Source organism: Ceratotherium simum, chromosome 30, assembly GCF_057802395.1.
Source record: "Ceratotherium simum simum isolate JZ-2026a chromosome 30, ASM5780239v1, whole genome shotgun sequence".
Lineage (NCBI taxonomy): Eukaryota > Metazoa > Chordata > Mammalia > Perissodactyla > Rhinocerotidae > Ceratotherium > Ceratotherium simum.
Window position 1 is genome coordinate 5,900,254 of NC_141929.1, and position 22,802 is coordinate 5,923,055.

The 22,802-nt window shown below is 49.5% G+C and overlaps 1 protein-coding gene across 2 annotated transcripts in view; it reads left to right on the forward strand.

The window, feature by feature from the left end:
• MBTPS1 (membrane bound transcription factor peptidase, site 1) overlaps positions 1-15,725 on the forward strand; it is a 56,527-nt gene extending 40,802 nt beyond the window's left edge. For both annotated transcript variants that reach the window (XM_087419872.1, XM_087419873.1), the window contains 8 exons: positions 420-576; positions 1,339-1,463; positions 2,173-2,250; positions 5,396-5,536; positions 7,436-7,567; positions 8,802-8,928; positions 12,223-12,353; positions 13,749-15,725. In XM_087419872.1, the coding sequence (XP_087275998.1) occupies positions 420-576; positions 1,339-1,463; positions 2,173-2,250; positions 5,396-5,536; positions 7,436-7,567; positions 8,802-8,928; positions 12,223-12,353; positions 13,749-13,945 (1,088 nt within the window). In that variant the 3' untranslated portion in view covers positions 13,946-15,725. The remainder of the gene's footprint in view (positions 1-419; positions 577-1,338; positions 1,464-2,172; positions 2,251-5,395; positions 5,537-7,435; positions 7,568-8,801; positions 8,929-12,222; positions 12,354-13,748) is intronic.
• Positions 15,726-22,802: the final 7,077 nt, after the last annotated feature.

Sequence of the window (22,802 nt, forward strand, 5' to 3'; positions counted from 1 at the left end):
CCTTGTGGAGGCCCGGACGAGGCTCCCAAGGGAGTGGCGTGTGTTCTGTTTGGTGGTGATGGGTGTAACCTTCAGCTAAAGTGCCAAACTATTAAACTTGGGACAGACAATTGTACGTTTTTACTTATTTTTTTAATTAAAAAAACTCTGGCATTGAATTTTGCTTCTTCTCAAGTAAGTGAAATGTCATTATACTGGGTGTCACAAATGAGTCAGAGGGCCACAGCTAGCTGGTGTCTGTACTGCTGGGCCCTGATCTTTTCTCTTTCACCCCCTTCTGAGGGGGTCCAGGGGCATAAACTGAAACAGTAGAAGTCCTAACTTGAGATATGGACGCCAGTAAAACACTGTGTTTCTGAAGCAGTGATGTCCTATCGTTCAGAGGTGAGCGTTCTCACACCTGCCGCTTTGCCCCTCAGGAACATTGCTCATGGTGGACAGCGAAGAGGAGTACTTCCCCGAGGAGGTTGCCAAACTGAGGAGGGACGTGGACAACGGCCTTTCGCTCATTGTCTTCAGTGATTGGTACAACACGTCTGTTATGAGAAAAGTCAAGTTTTACGATGAAAACACAAGGTACTGAGAGGAGCTGGTATTTGGATAAGACATTTGACTTTTTTGGAATTAAATTCCACCCAGCAAATACTTCAAGTGACTGGCCCATTAGTTGTGTTTTCGGTTGTCAGAGACAGGTTCAGACACTTGGTTAGAGAGAGCACTCTCTTCATAGAGCGGAGATGTGCTTGAAAAGTGCTTGTAAAGTAAGTACAGTGCTCACTGATTCCAGGTGTTAATTAAAGAGTTCATTGTCTTTCCTTGTTGATCTTAGATACTTGAGCTGTAAATTTGTTTAGTTCTTTTCCATCCTTCCATCTCTCTATTACTGAATCTATACAAATGTGAATACACCGAAGGAACTGTTACGTAAAGAAACCTTCCAGTAAATTAGTTATCAATCAAAGATTCTTAGTGTATTATGAGTGTATCACCCCTATAAAATATTTGGAATTTTTTCTTTAGAGTCTGTGCCTTGAACTTTATAAGCTGCTCTCTCATCTCTTTTCCTTCACTGACCCTCTTGGGGTCTAGGCTTTCTATGCAGTGCATTTGTGTTATATATGGTGCATTTCATGAAATAAATTTAGCTTTGATTTATTCTGCACCTCGGCTGAAGCCTTTATGTTGTAGTATTACTCAACCCCAGACAGTTCCCGCTGAAGCCTTAGTGTGGATGGACTGGATTCTGGCAGGTGAAATTTAGTTTGGTCATGAAAAGATTAAGTGTGAATGGGGTGTTTTAATCCCTTCATTCTCCGTGCCTCCTTATCACTTTCACAGGCAGTGGTGGATGCCAGACACTGGCGGAGCTAATATCCCAGCTCTGAATGAACTTCTGTCTGTCTGGAATATGGCGTTCAGCGATGGCCTGTATGAAGGGGATTTTACCTTGGCAAACCATGACAGTAAGGTTTTGTGTTTGCTTTTTAATAGGGCACATATTCTAAGAGATTTTGAGAACAGGAGCCAGCCTTATGTCTTTAAAGTCTAAGTTAGAGAGAGAATGATATGATTCTTAAATAAGTAGGGTCTATGGAGAGAACTATTCAGTATTTTCGAAAAGGACATCTGTAAAGCAGGGTGTTAACCACTCTAGTTTTATCCAGATTTTTAAATGAAAATATTCTATGCAAGCATTCCTAATTTCAGTGCCACCTATATGGTTCTTTATATCCTGCATATTCCCAAAATAGGAAATAACCTTACAGGGTCTGATTATTTATAAAATTCTGTTTATGGAATAACTTTGCTTATCTCATTGAAGAAGTTTCCCCACAGATTAGTTTTTGGTAGCTAGTTTCTAGAACATCATCTTGAGCATTATTATTACAAATTTGTGCTCGTCCTGACTTAGGTTGTTTCAAGTCTCTGACAGCTGTGACTTCTGAAATCTATTCAGCAACCTTGTATTAACAGCATTTTTTAGCTTGAATTTTGAGGTAATTACTTGTAGTTTAAGTGTGACCAGGCAATAATAGCAGCTCTTCTCTTAAGATTAAAAACAGCTTTAGAAACTATAACGTGTCTAAAGAATGCGTGTTAGGTAAATGAGTAGCAGTTGATAAAGGGTTGAGTGTTTGTGTGTTGTCGTAACTTTGAACAACTATTTTCCAGTGTATTATGCATCAGGGTGCAGCATCGCTAAATTTCCAGAAGATGGCATTGTGATAACACAGACTTTTAAAGACCAAGGTAAGGAGTGCTATTCATATGCTTTGTGGTTTTCTTCTTTCTTTTTTTTTTTTTTTTTTTTTAAAGATTTTTTTTATTTATTTTATTTTTTCCCTCCAAAGCCCCAGCAGATAGTTGTATGTCATAGCTGCACATCCTTCTAGTTGCTGTATGTGGGACTCGGCCTCAGGATGGACGGAGAAGTGGTGCCTCGATGCGCACCCGGGATCCGAACCCGGGCCGCCAGCGTTGCAGCGCGCGCACTTAACCACCAAGCCACAGGGCCGGCCCAGCTTCTTTCTTTTTAAATAACAGTTTTATTACATAAAATTCACATACCGTGACATTGACCTTTTAAAGTGTACAATTCAGTGATTTTTAGTGTGTTCACAAAGTTGTGCAAATCACCACCACTGTCTACTTCCAGAACATTTTCATCACCCCAAAAAGAAATCCACATACCCATTAGCAGTTTGGTTTTTTAAAAAATTTATGGTGGGGCCGGCCCGGTGGCGCAAGTGGTTGGGTGTGCGCGCTCTGCTGTGGCGGCCTGGGATTGACCAGTTCAGATCCTGGGCGCACACCGGCACACCGCTTGTCAGGCCATGCTGTGGCGGCGTCCCATATAAAGTAGAGGAAGATGGGCATGGATGTTAGCCCAGGGCCAGTCTTCCTCAGCAAAAAAGAGGAGGATTGGCAGATGTTAGCTCAGGGCCGATCTTCCTCACAAAAAAAAAAAAATTATGGCAATATTATTTGTCTGATACCTACTTTTAGGCAAGACTTCTGGTTAGTGGCTCTGGGTGGGTGCAGTGATAGATAAGACAGCCTCTTGCTAATAATTTAAATATGTATAATATTGACTTCTGCAAAATAAGTTGAATTTCCTACAGGAGAGGGGCTGGTGAATATTTGTAGATTTTTTTTTAACTACCTTCAAAGTTGCTTGAAATTTTTGTTACTATTTGTGAATTGTTCTGCTTCTGTGACTGCTTCTGTCAGTGCCTTTTCAGGGACTGGTGTCTGTACTGCTGGGCCCTGATCTTTTCTCTTTCACCCCCTTCTGAGGGGGTCCAGGGGCATAAACTGAAACAGTAGAAGTCCTAACTTGAGATATGGACGCCAGTAAAACACTGTGTTTCTGAAGCAGTGATGTCCTATCGTTCAAATGCTGACCAGGTTTTCAAGTTCTTAACTAAGGAAAAGTAAAGACTATTAATTACAGACTCATCTTTTAAAATTCCATTAAGAATTTGAAGGGAAGAAAGACCGCTTCCAGTTTTGCTGCTGTAACTACAGACAGGTGTCACTCAAGAAGGCAGGTGGTGCCAGTTCCCCCACAGTAGTATCTGTGACCCTGTGCTGAGTGGGCTGAGCAAACCTGGGGAACCACCTGGGCTGCCTCAGCCCTTCCCAAAGTCCTGCCCCGGCAGAGGACAGGCTTCCTGTGGCCTGGCACTCCAGAACTTGCACTGTGCACCTTGTCTCTGTCACCTGTGCTCAGAGTTGTGAGACTGATTCTACGCCCAGCATGACAGGCTTATGGAAATGTACGGGATGGCTCATGCAAGTTGATATTTTGTATTTCAGAATGGAAGGCCCCCTCCATTATAAAGTCTGCCATTTTCTGTAATTGGAAGTTAGGGACAGTTTCCATTAAATGACAAGAAAGCAGGATTTCTCCCTCATCTGTTTGCAGCTGGGAGGTAGAATTTATTTTTGTATTACCTGGGAGAGTCTTTTTTTCCCTTCATCAAGATAAGGTCAGTCAATAAATAGATCTGTGTTCATAAGGTTATATTTTAACTTTAAGCACATAAATGATCCTCTCTTCCCACTCACTCGGCACAATTTCCTGCGCGTTCATGATTCTCTCTGGAATCAGTGTCTTTCAGGGCGGTGTCATTTCTGGCCCGGTGTACACAGTGGGTGAAAGCAGTGGTCTCGTGGGCTTCTTGCCGTCTGCTGGCTCTTCGTTCTGAGGAGGAGAGGAGTCAAAGTAGATTTAAGGGTGCATACTTGATTTTGGTGTTCTGCTAGTCTGAAAATAAAAATTACCTGGAAATCCTTTTTAAGGGGATTTTTATTTTCAAACAGGCTGTAAGTTGAATATCTTTTGGGTACAAAATAGGAATTTGAAAATCTGGGTTATGCTGGATCAGAAATGACCCTATTGTCGGAAACAAAACTCCGTCAGACCACGAGGCCAAACAGCAGTACCGCATGCACTTTCGCCGTGTCCTAGGTTTTATTGCTCTCTCTCTCCCTCCCAACAAAGGAAACCTTGTTTTCTCTTCCACTCTGTTCCTAGTGGGATTATACACAGGGAGCAGGAAATGCTGCATTTTTATAGCGACAGACATTTTAGATGTCAGCACGGTAAATCCTGGCTTCTGATGGAGATGTGCGTCATCTCCTGGTGCCGAGGAAAGCCCTTGCTTCACGGGTAGAGACTCTCAATTATGTGATGATGTCTGGCAGTGGCTGTCTGTGGCCTTCATGCATTTTTGACTTCTTGATTCATTAAACTTTGTAAATTGGGCAGAGGTAAGAAGGCTCTGCTGTGGGAACATTTGTATTTGTGAGATTAATGTAACAAATACCTAAATCTAGATTTAAAATATGTGGACATGTTTTAAAAATTAGTTTTGTCCTAGCTTTTAATAAGAAAACATGAAACTTGGGTATTAGTATATATAACTATATCCATAGAGGTACCTGTGTGTTCAGCAAGAGACTCCTGGATGGCTGCCCCTTGTGTATACAGTCGGAAGATGTAAGCCTTCCGGCATAATAAGAAGGAACAAAAATTTGTGTTTTTAGGATAAAAAGGGAGAAGCGACATCTTTAGGATTGTAATTACTATGTACCACCATTTCTGGTAAAAACGAAAGAGATTGGATATGGAATATATATGTATATATATGTATAATACTTATACATATATATAAAAATATACATGTAAGTGAAATTTGCTAAAACCCAAATGAATGGCACGTAAAATACTGTTTTCCGATCCTAAAAGTTTGCACTATTGTGATTGAATATTAGATTTTGCTGTTATTTTTTATTTGTCACATGGACTAAATGTCAAGTTAAGTGGCAAGTAGAAAATAATTAATTCTTTACAAAAATTCGCATGGCTGTTTTTGTTGTGTTATTTCAGGATTGGAGGTTTTAAAGCAGGAAACAGCAGTTGTTGAAAACGTGCCCATTTTGGGACTTTATCAGATTCCAGCTGAGGGCGGAGGCCGGATTGTGCTGTACGGAGATTCCAATTGCTTGGATGACAGTCACCGACAGAAAGGTGAGAACTGGTGGGGTGACTCAAAAGCAGAGTGGGCTTCGTGACTTTGACGTACAAATCCTCACTCCCCCTTGTCCCTGAAAAGGCACTGATGAGGTGCTGGTAAATGAATAGAAACCTACTCTTGAGAGCCAGGTGCAGCTGGGGAAGTTCTAGCCGCTTTGATAGGTTGGAATATTTTGATAGGTATCTAAGTCTGGACACATTTAATAGCAAAAAAACTGGGTTTTCAGGCTACATTGCCTTCCCCTCCATGTTCGTCGTCCTGAGGCCAGCGGGTGCCAAGACCACTGCATTTTAGTGGAGAGACCCTTTGCCCAGTTTACCTGGTTTCTGCCCGCCCTCCCCGGCTCCCCCTCTGGAGTCTGTTCTCACTGGAACTGCCCTGCAGGTGCCCCTTCTCAGGTCAGACCCACTCTTTTCCTGGGGGGCCAGCACTTGCCTCTCCTGCCAGACTTGGGAATTTTAACTGTTGCGAGCCTTTCTCAGTGACAGGGAGGCTGGTCCTTAGCACCCGTCCTCTTTTTCAGCATCTCTCGATGCATGCTTTAAATTTGGGGGTTTTGAGCTTGGACACAGACTTCATTTTTCTCATTTTGTAAAGGAGGAAATGGAGTGGCAGAAGTGTTCCACCTTTTTGCCTGGTAAAGTGCTGACCACACCAGGACTAAAAACCTAGTCCTCTAACTCCCTGGAGAATTGAGGGCGGATGGGGAGGTGGTAAGTTATATCCTCACACTTGTAAATAGTGAGCAGGCTTACCCGGAAGGAACGTGGCCACTAGAGCATGGCTGGGAGTTGTGGTGCAGCTCTCTCTGATTTGCAGTTAAAGTTGGCTAAATTCCTAGCATTTTATGTAAATCCTTAGACTGTGATTGGTCTTTTTAAAAATCAAAAGTGAAGGTTAAAGTTAGAGTTGAAAGAAGATTAATGTTTTATTTCCACAGAGATTTTCTTTTAAGACCTGGGATCTCCTGGTAAGAGTCTTTATTAACATTTTAAATGCCTGAGAGGACTGTCCTGGTCCTTGGACTTTCAGGTGGCAGCGTGGAGGGCCTTTTGGGGGCCTTAAGCACTTGACCAGAAGTGCTCTTTACTGAGAGAAGTGCCTCCTGGTGTCTGTCTCGTGAGTCTCACTGGGTCCAGGCTGGTGTGATGGGACTTGGAGTGGCAGACACGGGGAGAAGCAGGATGGAAGCAGCGCCCCCAGGTTTAAAGACTTCAGCATCTCGGGCTCCTGAGAGAGAGGAGTCCAGCACCTAGACCCCCCCTGTGGTGGCCCCCAAATAACAGATCATTTTCTGCTTTTACACGAGAGGGTTGTTGGGGCCCTCTCACTCAGAGGGCAGCCCAAGTTGCCAGACTATGCCCTTGTGTTGACATTGAACCCAGTTCCCCATGGAGTGCACACCGTGGTCCTGGCTCTGCCCTCACAGGGGAAATCTAGATCCTTCCCCCAGGACAGCCTTTGGGCATTGACAGAAGTTTTGGTGCCCCATTCTGCTCTCCCCTTGCCTGGACTTCGCCTTCTGGACGGTTCTTCTCTCAGTGGGTGTCACGTGCTCTCGCCTTCCTGAATGAACTCCATTCTGTCCCCGTCCTGAGGGGCCCAGAGCTGAGTAGTGCTCGGGTAGCTTGTCCAGCCCAGTGCACAGTGGTGCTGGCCTGCCTGAGCCCTGGGGCTGAGTGTGAAGCCCATGGTCAGGTTATGTCTTTTATGCTGCTCTCAGTGGGCTGGCACTGACGACGGAGAGTGCACGTTTCTCAAGAGCAGGGGTTTACTTTGACCTAATCATCTCACCTCCCATTTCTCCCCACATTTTGGGGGCTTTTATTTTCCTGTAGAGATTCCTTTAAAAAAATTGAATTCCTTAAACAGCCTGCTTGTTGCACCCACAGACTGCTTTTGGCTCCTGGACGCACTCCTTCAATACACATCGTATGGGGTGACCCCTCCCAGCCTCAGTCATTCTGGGAATCGGCAGCGCCCTCCCAGCGGAGCAGGCTCGGTGACTCCGGAGAGGATGGAAGGTGAGTGGGCCCGAGGGTGCTCAGCAGAGGGTAATTGGAGGAAGCCTGACTCGAGGCTGCTTCAGGAAATCGTCGGGCCTCCCAGAACATGGAGCCAGTTAGCCGTGCCGCTGATTATTTTCCTTCGTGACTGCAGGCGGAAGAGTAGCCAGTGGCTCTGCCCTGCAGAGGGGGCCGTTCACCCGTGCACAGAGTGGACATTTGCTGAGGGCCTCATGTGCCAGCTGCTTCCCCTGCTCTCGCCCTATTCCTCACAGCGCCTGAGTTAACGTTTGCTGTCCCACTCTCATGGACGGAGACACTGGCTCCCGGGGTCTGTGGGAGGGACAGCCAGCATTTTTGAGCACTCACTAGGTACCAGGCACCGGGCGGGAGGTGCTTTACACAGATTATCTCCCTAAGTCCTCTCAGAACCCTGTGAAAATAGGTAGTAGTCTTTCCAGTTCACAGATAGAGAAACAGGAGCTGAGGAAAGTTAAGAAACTACTCAGGGTCACCGAGTGGTTACGCAGTGGAGTCTGAAGAGAAGGTTCCGTGGTGACTGTGGCCTTGTCTGCTTTGTGCGGGCGGGGCTGGTCTGCAGGCCCTCAGGCCCGAACGTTGTGGTCCTCAGCACCATCCACAGCCATGTAGTGTGAGCCACGGTGTAATTCTAAACTGTCCAGTAGTCACATTAAAGAAGTAAAAAGAAACAGGCAAATTCATTTTAATAAAATACTTATTTTAGCCCATTACACCAAAATATTATTATTTAAATGTGACACCCCAGTTCATTTGCTCAATAGCCACATGTGGCTAGTGGCTACAGTATTGGACAGTGCAGATCTAAGAAGTAAAAGAAATTTTGAGGTTTGAAAATGCAGATTTTTTTTTTTTGCCTGAGAGTTAAATACTAAAGAGAGATCTTTCCATGAAGCGTATCTACAGGTTAGAGTCCTCAGGTATAACCTCGTGCACGTATTTATGGTTAGTAAAGGTTGCCCGGTCACTGCCACGCAGCGTGGCTGCTTTCAAGGGAACGGCTGCCCTGATCTGTTCACTCACCTTCGGCAGTGAGCACGTGTCACGAGGGAGGCACCACTCAGGTCCCGCTCCTGAAGCACCTGGAAGACAGGTTAGGAGCGCGCAGAGTGGGCCTGTCGGCAGGAAAGCAGACAAACTAACACGGTCTCATTTTTCCCCTCGTGTCTCCCTCACAACGGTGGTTGCCTGTTGTTGGTGCTGATGCCGCCAGGGAGCCACCTGCACCGGTACTCCAAGGTCCTCGAGGCCCATCTGGGAGGCCCGGCGCCTCGGGCTCTGCCCGCCTGTCCACACCTGTCATGGGCCAAGCCACAGCCCTTAAATGAGACGGCTCCCAGGTTAGTGTCTTCCTGTGCTTTTCCACTCTTTCTGCAGGGTTTATGAGTCATTCTTTTTTAATAAGAGAGGATGGAATTTTACTGACATCATTAGCGAATAATCAAATCTTCTAGCTTGTCATTTTGTGACGCTTATTTAAATTAGTGAGCCCCCGTATTAACCTTTAGAATTATGCTCTCTGGTGGTATCCTACATGAAGAAGTGCTTTGGGTAATTAGCATTTTGTTAGGGTTGTTTGATTCTGTCTTAAAAAGCTGTGGCCAGATGGTGATGTCAGTCGGACAGGATTTCTGACTCCTTTGGTTCGGGCTGCGGGAGTTGGGCGTTCCCTGTTCGTGGTGTCGATTCTGAAATACAGACAGGCGCTGTCCTCTGTCGTGCCCAAGGGGCTGAGGCTGCTCGGAGTCAAGCTGGCTTCTCGGTCATAGCCTGGCCCACGGTGTGCATGTGTGCCCTCACCCGTGCTCAGTGCTGTCCCTGGGAAAACCACCTCATTCCATGACAGGGTTACAGTCGTGGCACTTCTGTCATGGTGCCCAGACACTGTTGATCTGCCTGCTTCTCCATCTGTCTGACTCGACCTGTTAATTTGCCTCGTTTCCTTTCAGAAGCTGACACTTGAGTTATCACTGCTGTTTCTGTCTTCAGGCAGAGCAGCCAGCTCAGGACCCTTGTTCTGGGTTTTCTCCACGTCACTCTTTCTCCCTGTTTCTCTCTGGCGTCCCTGGCCCCCCAGGACAGTATCCTGCTCTGACAAGGAGAATGGGGGCTTTTCCTGATGCGGGGTCCTGGCACAGTGAAGCAGAGGCCAGTGTCCTGAGGGCAGTTTTGGGAGCAGTCCTCCCACTCCCTCTGCTCTGAGCAGGGCTGCTATGAGACACTGTCTTCACTCAGGCAGTGTGCCTCACGCACACCGGCAGCCGGGGGCTCCCCCATGCTCCCCAGGGAGGCTCCTGCCTTCTCTTCCCCACCAGGCTGCCCACTTGGCTTGGCTCTCAGTATGTACAGGTGTTGATTGGCTGGGGGGAGGAGGGAGGTGTGGCAGGGGACAGAGGGCCACGGTCTACGCTGTGAGCCACGAGGAGGAGGACGTCTGCAGGAGAGCCTTGCAGCCTCCTCTGCTTTCCTCTCGTCATGCACAGAAGCACAAGTGCACTGCTCACTGATCATATGTCTCCTGTAGAACAGGCTCAGTAGAAAACAGTAGAGTTGTAGAATCATCACATTGTCTCCTCATCAGCAATTTTCTTCCTGGAACTTTAATTACTGAGTACTTTTCCATTCCAGTTAACATCCCATCATTTAAAAATTTCTGATAAGATTCCATTTTTACATCCCATTTATTTATAACTTGCCATTATCCTAGTATTCAGACCAGACTTTAATTCCAGCTGTGGTCAGCAGTTCATACTCAGTGGGCAGTTGGTGTGGGCTCAAGTTCCGAAAACCCACTTATTCTCCTTGGTGCCATTCAGGACTCTGAGAAACAGATAATGTCCTTGGTCTCTGCATGTCCTCATCAAATAACCCATCAGTTACTGGCCTGGCCGGTGAAGGAAGCCGATAACGTTGCAGCTCCTTGGATTTGATTTTCACCATTACTCAGGGATTCCTTCTTAATTCCTCCACCAGCCTTCACCTTTATCTCACGTTTCACATCTTGTTGAAAATTATTCTCAGTCCTCAGAGACCTAGATCTAGGTCTAGATTCTAAATCTGTAAAGGGATTTGAGACAATATCAGGCAGCTACAGACAGCCCTTGAAAGGCCTAGGGTGTCGTCCGCCCAGTGCTGAGTGCAAGTTTCTGGTCCATCTCTGAGAGAAAGAGTCATTTGCCCGGTTCCTCTGTTGGGCGTCAGGTGTTCTTACTTAGAGCAGTTTCAGGAGTGCCACACCCAAGAGGAGCCCCTGGGCAAGGTTAACCCTCTGTCCCTCCCTCAGAATGTTGTGAAATTCCCAAATGATAATGTAGTACACTGTTACCACAATTGTGTAACTAGAAAGCGCCATTGCCAGATAATTAAATTCCAGAACAGGATGTCACCTATTAGAATTAAAATATAGCCCCGTTTATATTCAGCTACAGGGTCATAAAGCTTAAATGTCATTGATTCCATAACTTAACGTTGTCAGTTTAATTTTCAGACTGATTAAACCTGAAATGTAAAGTTAAATCATGTAAAGTAGAACAAGTTGTAATAGTCATGGCATTTTCCAAGCAGTCGCCCAGCTGGAAGGAGATAGTAGTAGTTTATCTCTTTCCTGCACAGAAAGCCTCTTCACAGACCTGGCGTCGTCTGGCTTCCCGCTGACCTTCCCCCCGACCTTCCCCCTGATTGCTGATAGAACTGAACATCTTTGCTTTCAGTTGGCCAAAGGAAGAGACAGGCCAACCATTTCCAAATGACTAAAAAGCGGAAAAATGAGGAACTCATGATTCGTAAACGTATTTTATTCCTTTCCCTCACTTTAGCCAGAATAGTCTTCACATCTTCCATTTGCGTTCTTTATGCTGATCTGGGTGTCCTCCCAAGCTGTCTGATGCAATTGGCAGCAGATCAGCCTCTGTTCTTCAGGTATAAGTTGTGTTGCCCTGAACAAGTTCTTCAAGTTTCAGAATTAATAGTAACAGTGCTGCCATAGTGAGTCCAGTACGTTTGACAAAGCACACATGTTTCCTTTCTTTGTCCTGGCCCAGAAGGCAAGGCAGATGCTTTTTCCCATGGTTTCCTTCTCCTGACTACTTGGTTACTTGTCTGTCTGCCTGTTCTCCCTCTGATGGTGGTGTCCGTGAGGACAGAGACGATGGCTGGCTCCTGGCACCCATGTAGCCGCCTTTGCTGCATTGGTTTGCATTCATTCCTCAGAAAACAGGCTCGGCCGGCTCCGGTGCCTCGCGGCAGAGACCTCGCTGCGCCTTCCAGCTCGGCCCGTGTCCGCTGAGCCCTGGCTTGGGCTCCGCCATCTGCGGGCTCCCTTCAGAGGTTAATGTATAGGTTCCTCTCCCACTGCTTGGTAAGGTTTCCAGTTTCAGCGGAAACAGTGTTGTGAACCCAGTAGAACTGACCCCTACTCAGAATGTTAGACTCGCATGCGTGTGTACTTGATGTTGACTTTGGGTATGGGACCTGAATGGTGTCGCTGGAGTTGTTACACAGTTGCATTAGGTAGGACAGTTGGGATGCCATTGCGCTTTTCTGTTTAAATCACCTTCTGTGTCTCGGGTGTTGGCTAGGCTGCTTAGGCTAGTACAGTTGCTTATTTTATCTTGTTTTAATTCATTTTCCTGAAGTAATCTTTGGAAACATCAGAAGTTACTCTCCATTGACCTGGACAAAGTGGTATTACCCAACTTTCGATCGAATCGCCCTCAAGTGAGACCCTTGTCTCCCGGAGAGAGTGGTGCCTGGGACATTCCTGGAGGTCAGTTCTTAGGTGCTGTATTGTGCTAAATCATACTGTAGTTTGTTCAAGGTCTCCTTCCCTCCCCCAGGAGGTGGGCCAGACAATTCCTGTTTTGGCCTTTCTGGCAGCCATCATGGTATGAAGCAACAAGGCCAAAAGCAGGCCTAAAAGATTAACACACCATTGTCTCTCAGAAAATTCTGCCTGTACTTTCAAATTTGAATTTCTTTTATGATGTCCAGGTATTACACTTAAAATTTTTCTAAGACAGTAGCTTTTGCACTGTTGTTGAAGTTCTGCAAACAAACGTGTATTATGCACCCCAAGGGGTGCCTGTCATCTGCTGATTTTGGTCCCAGCCAGTGGCTGTAGCCACCCTGGTCCCTAAACCCTCAGCCCAGATTCTCTGCCTGGGCTCACTGGGAAGGGATTTTACTGGGCTGGGATTCTCCATTAAATGCGGGTGTGTGCCCCTTAGGTGATCTGATTTTGTCCCCTCACCCCAGGTGACTTAAGATGTCCCCTCCACAGGTAATGGCTTTTAGCCTGACTAGACCGTTGGGGACGGGTTCTCCCTTACCTGGGATGATAGGTACCAAGTCATCCCAGCAGAGTGTGGGCAGCTTTTTCACTCTGGAAATCCCTCTGCTCTTCCAAGAGTTTACAGCTCCCCAGGGGAATTTCTTCTGGTTGCAGGAATTGAGCCGAAGCTCGGGATCGGGAAGGGGTTTCATGGCCCATGTGATCCAACCCTGGGAGCTTTGTGTGGTGATGCCAGGCTGCTCAGGGCCTTGCCTGCAGGTTGTGGGGTGCATTGATGATGGTTAGTTCTGGAACCCCAGCATTGCTCCAAGTCATACTGACATTGTAAACCAAGGGTCCTCCAGTGGCCACTCTCAGTTTCCGACCACATGTCCTCTCTGGAAGGCTTTCCCAGGAGGGCAGGGCACAGCCGGCTGTCCTTACCTCCCTGCCCAGCCTCCTCCCTCTTCTCCCACTCACCTAGTACAACACCAGCACCCTCTCCTGCCCCCCCAGCATCCAGATTTATCCATCTTCCGTTGTATTTAGGGAAACAAAAAGCAGCTCTGGACCCCCCTATTGTAGGTTGTCTGTGACAGATGAAAGGCCTGTTCTGGTCTCTCTCTGAGATGAACACAGGGGGCAGGAGGAACAAAGACCCCTCTGCACCTCCCACCCACCCCGGAAGCTGGTAACCTGAGCACGCAACCAGCCGCAGGTCTCTCGGTCATTCTCTCCTAATGGCCTGGGTCACTGTCGCTAAGGTTTAAAAATCATTTGCCCCACAAGCTTAGCTAATGAAATTAGTCAGCATTTCGTGTCCGATGAGCCCGCCTCTCCTAGGGGAAGAGGCTGTGGCGTACTGACCGGTCCCCCGCTATCCTCTTGCAGGGATCATGCCTGGCCGCTACAACCAGGAGGTGGGCCAGACCATTCCCGTCTTCGCCTTCCTGGGAGCCATGGTGGTCCTGGCCTTCTTTGTGGTACAGATCAACAAGGCCAAAAGCAGGCCGAAGCGGAGGAAGCCCAGGGTGAAGCGCCCACAGCTCATGCAGCAGGTTCACCCACCAAAGACCCCTTCAGTGTGACATCAGACCGCTGACCGGGAGAGCCAGAGAGAGCCTGCGTGGGCGGCCTGCGTGGGCAGGCGGAGCTGGGAAGTTTCCAGGCGGGCCGCCTGCTTAAAAGGGATCGAGTCTTCAGCTAGGGGTGTCTTAGAGTCCGTTCTGAATGGGCCTCCCCCCGTGATGCTCGGAGGCTCCCGGTACGTCTTGATGTGTCTCGTGTCCGGGGGCTGCAGGAGGGCCTCAGCGGAGCTGCCCAGAGTACCACTTCTTCTGGCCGCTGCTCGCACCAAAGACTTGGAGAACTTCAGGAGGCTGCCTGGAGTCTCCTGGCCCGAGAAGGAGTCTGTACTTTTAAACAGTGAAACAACTCTGACCAAGCTAAAATATGCTCGTTAAAGGCTATTTTCTATATTTATTGTTGGGAAAAAGTCACTTTAAAGACTTATGCTATTTGGAAGCAAAGCTATTTTTTTTGTCAATGGAATGCAATTTTTTACTATTACATCATGAGGAATAACACAGATTCCGTGATTTCCTTTTTGATGAAAGGACAGACTTGAGATTTGAAGGAAACTTGCACAAATCTGTGAAACATAGACCTTTGCTTTATTTTTATAAGTATCAACTGCCATCATGTTTTGTAATTTGGGGTCTTGATTTCACCATTGTTGGTGAAGAAAATTTTCAATAAATATGCATTACCTGTATGAAGCTAAAAAGAATTGTGTAACGCTCTTTTTCCACCTGACCCATTTCTCTTTGATGACAACCTGGAATGGGTTCTGAATCAGCATGTTAATTTTTTTTTTTTTTGAGATATAATCCATATACTGTAAATTTTCCTTTTTTAAGTGTACTATTTAGTGGTTTTTAGTATATTCACACAGTTGTGCAACCATCACTCCTAAAATTCCAGAACATTTTCATCACCCTAAAACCTAAAGAAACCCCTTACCCATTAGCGGATCAACCTCTGATCCCTTCTCCACGGCCCAGGGCAACCACTGATTTGCTGTCTCTATGGATGGGCCTGTTCTGAACATTTCATGTAAATGGGAACGTACAGTGCCTGGCCTTGGTGACTGGCTTCTCTCGCTGGCGTGTTTTCAAGACTCCTTCACGGAGTGGCATGGCCGTGCCTCACTCCATTTTATGGCCCACATACCGTTCCATTGTTTAGCCCTCCCTCAGTTGATGACGGTTGTTGCCACTTTGCGGCTGTTATGAGTAGTGCTGCTCCGAGTGTATGTGTACAAGTTTCTGTGTGGATGTAAGTTCTCATTTCTGTTGGGCGTATGCCTAGGAGTAAAATCATATAGCTCTGTGTTTAACTGTTTGAGGACCTGACAAACTCTTTTTTTCCCAAAGTGGCTACACCCTGTTACATTCCACCAGCAGTATAGGAGGATTTCGATTTCTCCACATCCTCACCAATGCTTACTATCTGTCTTTTTAATTATAGCCATCCTAGTGGATGTGAAGTGGTATCTCATTGTGATACAATCAATGCAATCTCATTTGATTTGCATTTCCCTGAAGTTGAGCATCTTTTCATGTGTTTATTGGGTTTATTGGCCATTTGCGTATCTTCTTTGGAGAAATGTCTGTTCAGATCCTTTGCTCATTTTTTAATTGGGTTGTCTTTTTATTATTGCGTTTAAGAGCTCTTTATATATTCTAGATACTAGTCCCTTATCAGATGTATGACTTGCAAATGTTTTCTCTCATTCTGTTGGTTGTCTCTTCACTTTCCTGATGGTATCCTTTGAAGCATAAAAGTTTTTAATTTTGGTGAAGCCCATTTTATCTACTAGGTACCATTTCTAAGAAACCATTGCCTAAACCAAGACAGCCGTTAATTTTTCATCTCTGCCTGTCCAGTCTGTTTTCTGTATGCCAACTGGCTAAACATCCGCCTTCACATCACAGGTGAGGACGAACTGACCGGAAAGGGCGGAGGCCGTGTGGGATCGGGGTGCTGATGAGGTGCTGGGAAGAAAAAGGTCCAGGCCAAGGGACGAGGAGGGAGTCGCTGAGGCCCTGCTCTCCCTGTGACAGGTCATCCTTGGCAGGTCACATTGGTGACCTTGCAGTTTTTAACTGTGCTCCGTGGCTGCTATTGCTTCGAGGGTTTGAAGGTGTTGCTGAGGGCCCTGCAAGGTCTCCCTGTCCCCAGCAGCCCTGAGAGTGTAGGCATTTAGGCACGTGGTAGTGTGTCGTCCTCAGATGTGGGCCGTGGATCTGAGTGTAGCTTCGACATATCAGAACGAGGGGCTTGTGCACTGTTTACTTCAGAGCCGTCTGGTCCGCCTGCCTGCCCTGCATAGGCGTGGACAGCCCATCTACTCCTCAGCACCATGAAAACCTCGGTCACGGCCCATCCTCGTCCCACAGGCCCAGACAGGTCCTGGGTGTGAGGACATGGCCCCAGCATAAGACAGCATGTTGCAGAAGGGACTCCCTGGAACACCCAGGCCCTGTCTCAGACACAGCACATCTTTTGATTTTTCTAGAGAGACCTGAAATCTGGAGTATGTGAAATTTCCCAGTTTTAGTGTTGACAAATGATTAAACTTGAGAATTTTTTTTTGTAAACTAGGCCAAGTTTCTCCATTGTAAGGACCTCCTAGCACTGTAGGAGATGTGGTTGTGGAATGGCATTCTAGACCCCGGAGCACTGAGCTGGGGCTTAGTCCCCACGCTGGCTGTGGGCCTGGGGTTCACCTGTCTCTTTGGGGACCTGGATACCTCCTCCCCAAAAGAAGAAACTTGGACTGGAGGTCTCTCCTATCCCTGCCCGCTGGGAGGGTTCCTGGCCTGGCCTTCGAGGTCTACATCTACGCGTGTTACTTGCCTTCAGGACAGGCTCTCCTGCTCCTGTCTCCTTCCTGTGCTGGCCTGGTTGCTGCCCTGCTCGCCCTCTCCGGAGATGGGGTTGGAGGCGCCGAGCGGGCCTCCTGTTGAGATGAGACGGACCGAGCGCTCTCACGGCAGCTACAGGGAGCACGTGTGTACGCTCCGAGTTTGGGCATTTGTAGGGTCGCATAGTTGAGATGGGAGAAGACAGACGGACAGGCATGGATGCCCAGACCGCACATTGACGCTAAGCCAAGAACAGAAGAGGTGTGGAGGTACCGAGATTTTTAGGGACCTGTGGTTACTGCAGCTCCTAGATGGGAACCTACATGGGGTAACCTAACAAGGTGATGTTCTGTAGCAACCACGTAAGGACTGCGGTCAGCCTTCGAATAAAGAGCAGCCTCAAAGCAGTAATGAGGGCCTAGGACACAGACGGGGCGTGCCACCTGCCACAATGGCCTACCTTAATAGAGGTGTAACCTAAAAAGAAGGTGGATCCTTTCCTGTCTGCTGGCCGGAACGGAACTCAGGAGCCGGGTGCCAGGCTCCCCACGCTCAGTATGACACCTGCGTTCGTTTCTTCCTTACACACACACGCAGAGGTAGGCATCGTGGGCCCGCCTCACGGAGGGAGTGCCTGCCAGAGAGAAGGGCTCGGTTCCTGGCCAGGCTCACACAGCTAGTAATGCAGCAGGTTGGAAACTAAGTCTCTGTCCCTCCTGCTGGCATCTGTATATCTGTGTCTGCCTCACTTTATGGGGACAGCGACACTAGGAAATGACCAGTCATGGGAGGAATGAAGTGGATGAAGGAGCGGGTGAGACTCAGCTAGAGAGAGAAGTCCTCAGTGGGGAGAGCTTACAGAGGAAGGGGATTAAATCTCCGGGAAGAGGGCCGGCCCCGTGGCTTGGTAGTTGAGTGCATGCGCTCTGCTGCTGGCGGCCTGGGTTCGGGTCCCGGGCATGCACCAACGCACCGCTTCTCCGGCCACGCTGAGGCCGTGTCCCACATACAGCAACTAGAAAGATGTGCATCTATGACATACAACTATCTGCTGGGGCTTTGGGGGAAAAAAATAATAATAAAAAAAGAAAAATCTCCGGGAAGACCCGATCCATGGGGTCCGGTGTGCAATGCCTGTCCGAGGAGACAGGCCTTGTTGGGTGGTTGCAGTGGGATACCTGGGGCCCACCTGGGAGGAACGTTCTAGAGCAGATGTCACCATCCAGGGCACAGGTGTTGAACTAGGGCCCTGGCCCTAGGCTCAGGCTGCTTGGGGTCCATTCTGGCTTGTGGGCCTTCACTTGGAGCACAGAGTATAGGGCCATGTGCCTGACACAGAGCTAGCACTCAGTCATGTCCACTCTGGTCAATGGTAGGTGATCTCCTGGTGACAGGTGTGCCTGAAGGCCGTGGATGTGGGCTTTGAGGGGACCTTTCTTGCCCTGGCATGGACCCTCATCCTAGGGAACAGCTGCTTTTTTTTAAAAAACCAAAAACACGAACAACCAATCCACCACGACCGCAGATAACCTGAGAGTCCACGGGGGCCCCGAGAGGGCAGGGCATGGAGGTCGGGCCCACAGCTCATTCTTCACCGAGCTCGCCCTTGAGGGCCAGGCAGGGGCCCTGACCGCAGGAACCTTGAAGGTGCTGCGTGCGGATGAACCAGAAGTGGGGACAGCGGGGTACCCAGCCCCACCCCCAGTCTGCCTGTTAGGGGACGGGCTGTGTAAGGGTCTGAGGTCTTCCCTGCACCTGCGCTTGTCCATCCCAGGCTCCCACAGGAGCAGGCCCCACGCACAACGACCCTGAGGAAACCTTGCACAGGAAGGGCCCTGTGGTCGGTGAACCTGCCCCGCAGCAATCGCATGCGTCTGCTGAGCACAGGGTAGATAACTGCCGTGCAACCTGGTGTTCCACTGCTAGGTGTCAACCCAAGAGAGTTGGAAACAGGTGTTCAAATCTCGTACATGGAAATTCACAGCCGCACTGTTCACGGTAGCCGAAAGGTGGAAACAACCCAAATGCTCATCACCAGACTCATGGATGAACAGACTGTGGCATATCCATACCATGGAACATTACTCAGCCCTAAAAGGAGGGAAGGACTGATCTCGCTACAACGTGGATGAACCTCAAAAATATGCTGAGTGAGAGAAGCCAGGCACAAAAGGCCACACGGTGTATGATTCCATGTATAGGAAATGTCCAGAACAGGCAAACCCAGAGACAAAGCAGGTTAGTGGTTGCTTAGGGCTGGGGGAGGGGGTGAGGAGTGACAGCTAATGGGGATGGGGTTTCCTTTGGGGGTGGTGAAAATATTCTGGGACTAGATAAAGTAGTGGTTGCACAACATTGTGAATGTACTAAACATCACTGAACTGTACGCTTTAAAATGGTGAATTTTATGTTATATGAATTTTACCACCAAAAAAAACAAATCTCCCCGGGGGATTCTTGTGGACAGGCCAGGTGGAAGCCCCTAGCTTGGAGACTGGGAGGGGCTCTCCGGCCCTCCAGACCCAGGGCCAGACAGGGCGTATCCATCACCCAGGGGGTCAGCACCAGGGATGAAGAGCCTGCAGGGGCGGGGCGCCCTCCTCAGGACGCTGTGATTCAGCCTCGGCTCCAGCTGCTGAGCGGCCTGCTGCTTCCTCCTTTGCATGCGGTGGGCGGGAGGCGGGCCAGCGGTAAGACTGTGCAGATGCTTCCTCACGCTGCCAAGGCGCAGTTCCCTCTTCCTTCGCCCGGAGCGGGAGTCCGGATCATAACGCCGGCACCAGCCCCTCATTAGAGGGAGGGGACAGCAGGACTTGGCAGGCCCGTGCCCTTGGCACGTGTGTCACCTGGCTGCCCCCAGCCTCGGCTCTGCGGACGAGACCCCCGCTGTTAACCTGCCTCCACCCTCTCTGAAGTGCCTGCCATCAGAACTCAGGGTGCTGGTTGTGTCCATTTCCTGGTGCTGCTGTAACAAGTCACCACAAATTAGTGCCTTAAAACAACAGATTCATTCTACAGTTCTGGAGATTGGAAGTCCAAAATCAGGCTCGCTGGGCTAAAATCAGGAGTTGGCAGGGCTGGTTCCTTCTGGAGGCTGCAGGGGAGAATCTGTGTCCTGGCCCTTTCCAGCTCCTAGAGGCCGCCTGCATTCCTCGGCTCATGGCCCCTTCTTCCCTCTTCAGTGCACGTCACTCCAGCCTCTGCTGCCACCATCACACCACCTTCCGCTCTCTGCCCTCTGACCCTTCCTGTTTTAAGGACACTGATCACAGGGCCTGCCCGGATCATCCAGGATACTCCCTCCACCTCCAGGTCCTTAACTCCCTCTCACCTGCCAAGCCCCCTTTGCCCTGTCAGTTCACGTGCTCACAGATGCTGTGATTAGGACACGGACATCGTCAGGGACCATCATTCAGCCGACCACGCTGGGCTCCTCTGTCCCTGAGCTGTCGTGTTTTTCCACAGGAGGACTCTGGGTCCCTGGTTCACTGCTGCGGGTGGAGCTGCCCTTACAAGTCTCTGAGCTCCTGTCGTCTGAAGTCCTGTGGCCTTCCTCCTTCAGCAACTGGTTCACTCCACCCGGCGTTTATTAAGCTGCCGTCTGTGGGTCAGGCCTGGGCAGCAAGCCGCAGAGATGGGAGGGGGCCCTGGGCTCAGGGACCCTCAGAACTGAGGTTTTGTGCTTCCCGGCATGTTAGCATCCCTTGGGGAGCTTTCTAGAAATCCTGGTGCCCGGCCCACCCCAGAACAAGTTCATCTGAAGCTCAGGGTGGGTCTGGCACTGGTAGTTTGAAGAGTGCCCCGGGTATTCTTGTGTAGCCACGGTTCAGAATGCTGTTCTAGAGGTAAAAACACATAAATACCGGTGATGTAATTTGAAGTGCACTTATTTCAGCAACAATAGCGATTCAAAAAAACCCGCACTGCTCACTTCTGTGCCGTGAGCACGTTCCCACTGAATCCTCCTGACGGCCCTATTGTGACCCCATTTCACAGGTGACCCCCTCGAGGCCCAGGCCCAGATCACAGAGCCCGTGAGTGACGAGGTCACTGTGCAATCCCAGGCACTCTGGCTCCTGAGACCTGCCCTCATCTGTCTTCCAGAACTTTCTAACAGGTGTGAGCACAAAGGTCTGGGGAAACAGCTGAGGTGGATTTCTCCTGGAAGTTCCTAACCTGTCACGTGACCCCTATTCTGTGAAGAAGGAGGGACCCTCACCCTTGATGATGGGTGCTCGCCTGGTGGGGCGATGCCAGAGAAGGGAGACGGCTCCCACGTGCGGGGCGCTGGGCTGAGCCGCCACCAGCCTCCTCCACAAGGGCACCGATGTGCCACCTCGCTGTCTTCACTGCACCAGAGCCACCACCCACACAGATGGGGCCCCGCGGGGCGCCACTCGGGAAAGGTCACCCACCCCGGGAGGCCGGCAGAGAGCATATCAAAGCCCTTCAGAATTAAGAGGGTTTCCCATTGAGTGGAATTTCACAGCCCAGTGGCCAATTTCTAAGTCATGCACGTTAATGGGCAGCTAATGAGGGACCCGGCCGGGGACAGGGAGGGGCCCCAGGTTCCCAGAGCCTAGATTAACGAGTACAAAGCAGCCGCCTGTGAGGGCCCTTCATCCCTTTCTCACTGCCCCTGGGGCGGGTTTGGGGGAGAGAGTGAGAGCCCTGTGAATCCTGACTGTGTGAGCCTGGGCTTGGCCTGTGCCCCTACCTGCCTGGGCCACCCCCCACCCCACCCCCGCGTGCCCAGAGCCATCCTTGGGTTTAATGACCCCACTCTGTTCCGAGGTGGGGGTTAAACCCTGGTGCAGCAAGAAAGGCCTTTCCCAGCTGCCCCGACCTGCATCTCCACCCTGGGGGACCCCAGACCCCAGAACACTGAGGCCTTGCCAGAAGCACTGGCTCCTCCCCCTGGCTGAGCCTTTGCACAGGGACTCCCCCTCCCCTGAATGCCTCCCCCCACATCCACAGCCCTTCACCAAAGGTGCACAGACCTCTCACCTTCCTCCAAGAAGCTCCTCCAGATATCCCGCCCTCCTGGAGTCCCGTGGTCCACTCCCTCTCCTGTTGGACTGTGGTCTAGTCTTCATCTTGCCACGGTCTGTCCTCTCTCCAGAGCACAGACCTTCTCTTTCACCTCTGAATTCCCAGGGCCCAGTGTGCAGTAGGTCCTCAATCAGTGTTTGCCGAATGACTGTCTGATGGAATGATTGAGAACATAATCAGATTCCAGATACGTGGGGTACAGTATGCTGAATGGTGGCCCCTAAAACATGTCTGTGCTGTGGAGCCTGTGCATGCGACCTTATTTGGAAAAAGGGTCTTTGCAGGTATAATTAAGTTAAAGATCTCGAGATGAGATCACCCTGGATTATCTGAGTGGGCCTAAATCCATGACAAGTGTCCTCATAAGAAAAGGAGAGGATACAGACACAGGGAGAGGCTGTGTGATGGTGGAGACTGGGGGGATGCTGCCACAGGGACGCCTGGGCCCCCAGGAGCTGGAAGAGGCGGGAAGGATCCTCCCCTAGAGCCTCCAGAGGGAGGGTGGCCCTGACGACACCTTGATTTAGGACTTCCGGCCTCCAGGACCGTGAGAGAATACATTTCTGTTGTTTTGAGCCACCCAGTTTGTGGCGATTTGTTACAGCAGACTGGGGAGATTCACACCTGGGGCAACCACGCGACTTTCCCTTTTCTCGCTTTTCGGGAGTCTGTGTCTTCATCCTGCCATCTGGTCATTCGTTCATTCGCTCATTTATTCACTCAGCACCTCCTGTCCCAGGCACCGTCAGAGTTGCAGCGGGGGCCGGGAGGCAGCACCACATCGCAGGCTTTCCGACACACACTCGGGGCTGAATCCCAGCCCTGTCGCTTGCCAGCGGTCACATTTTGAGCCACTTGCTCCGCCTGCCTGAGCCCAGTTCCTGCTCTGTGCAGAGTGACGATGGTGACACCCCTCGGGGTACGGTGTGAGGACTCAAAGGCATGTCCAGCACCTGCTCCGAGG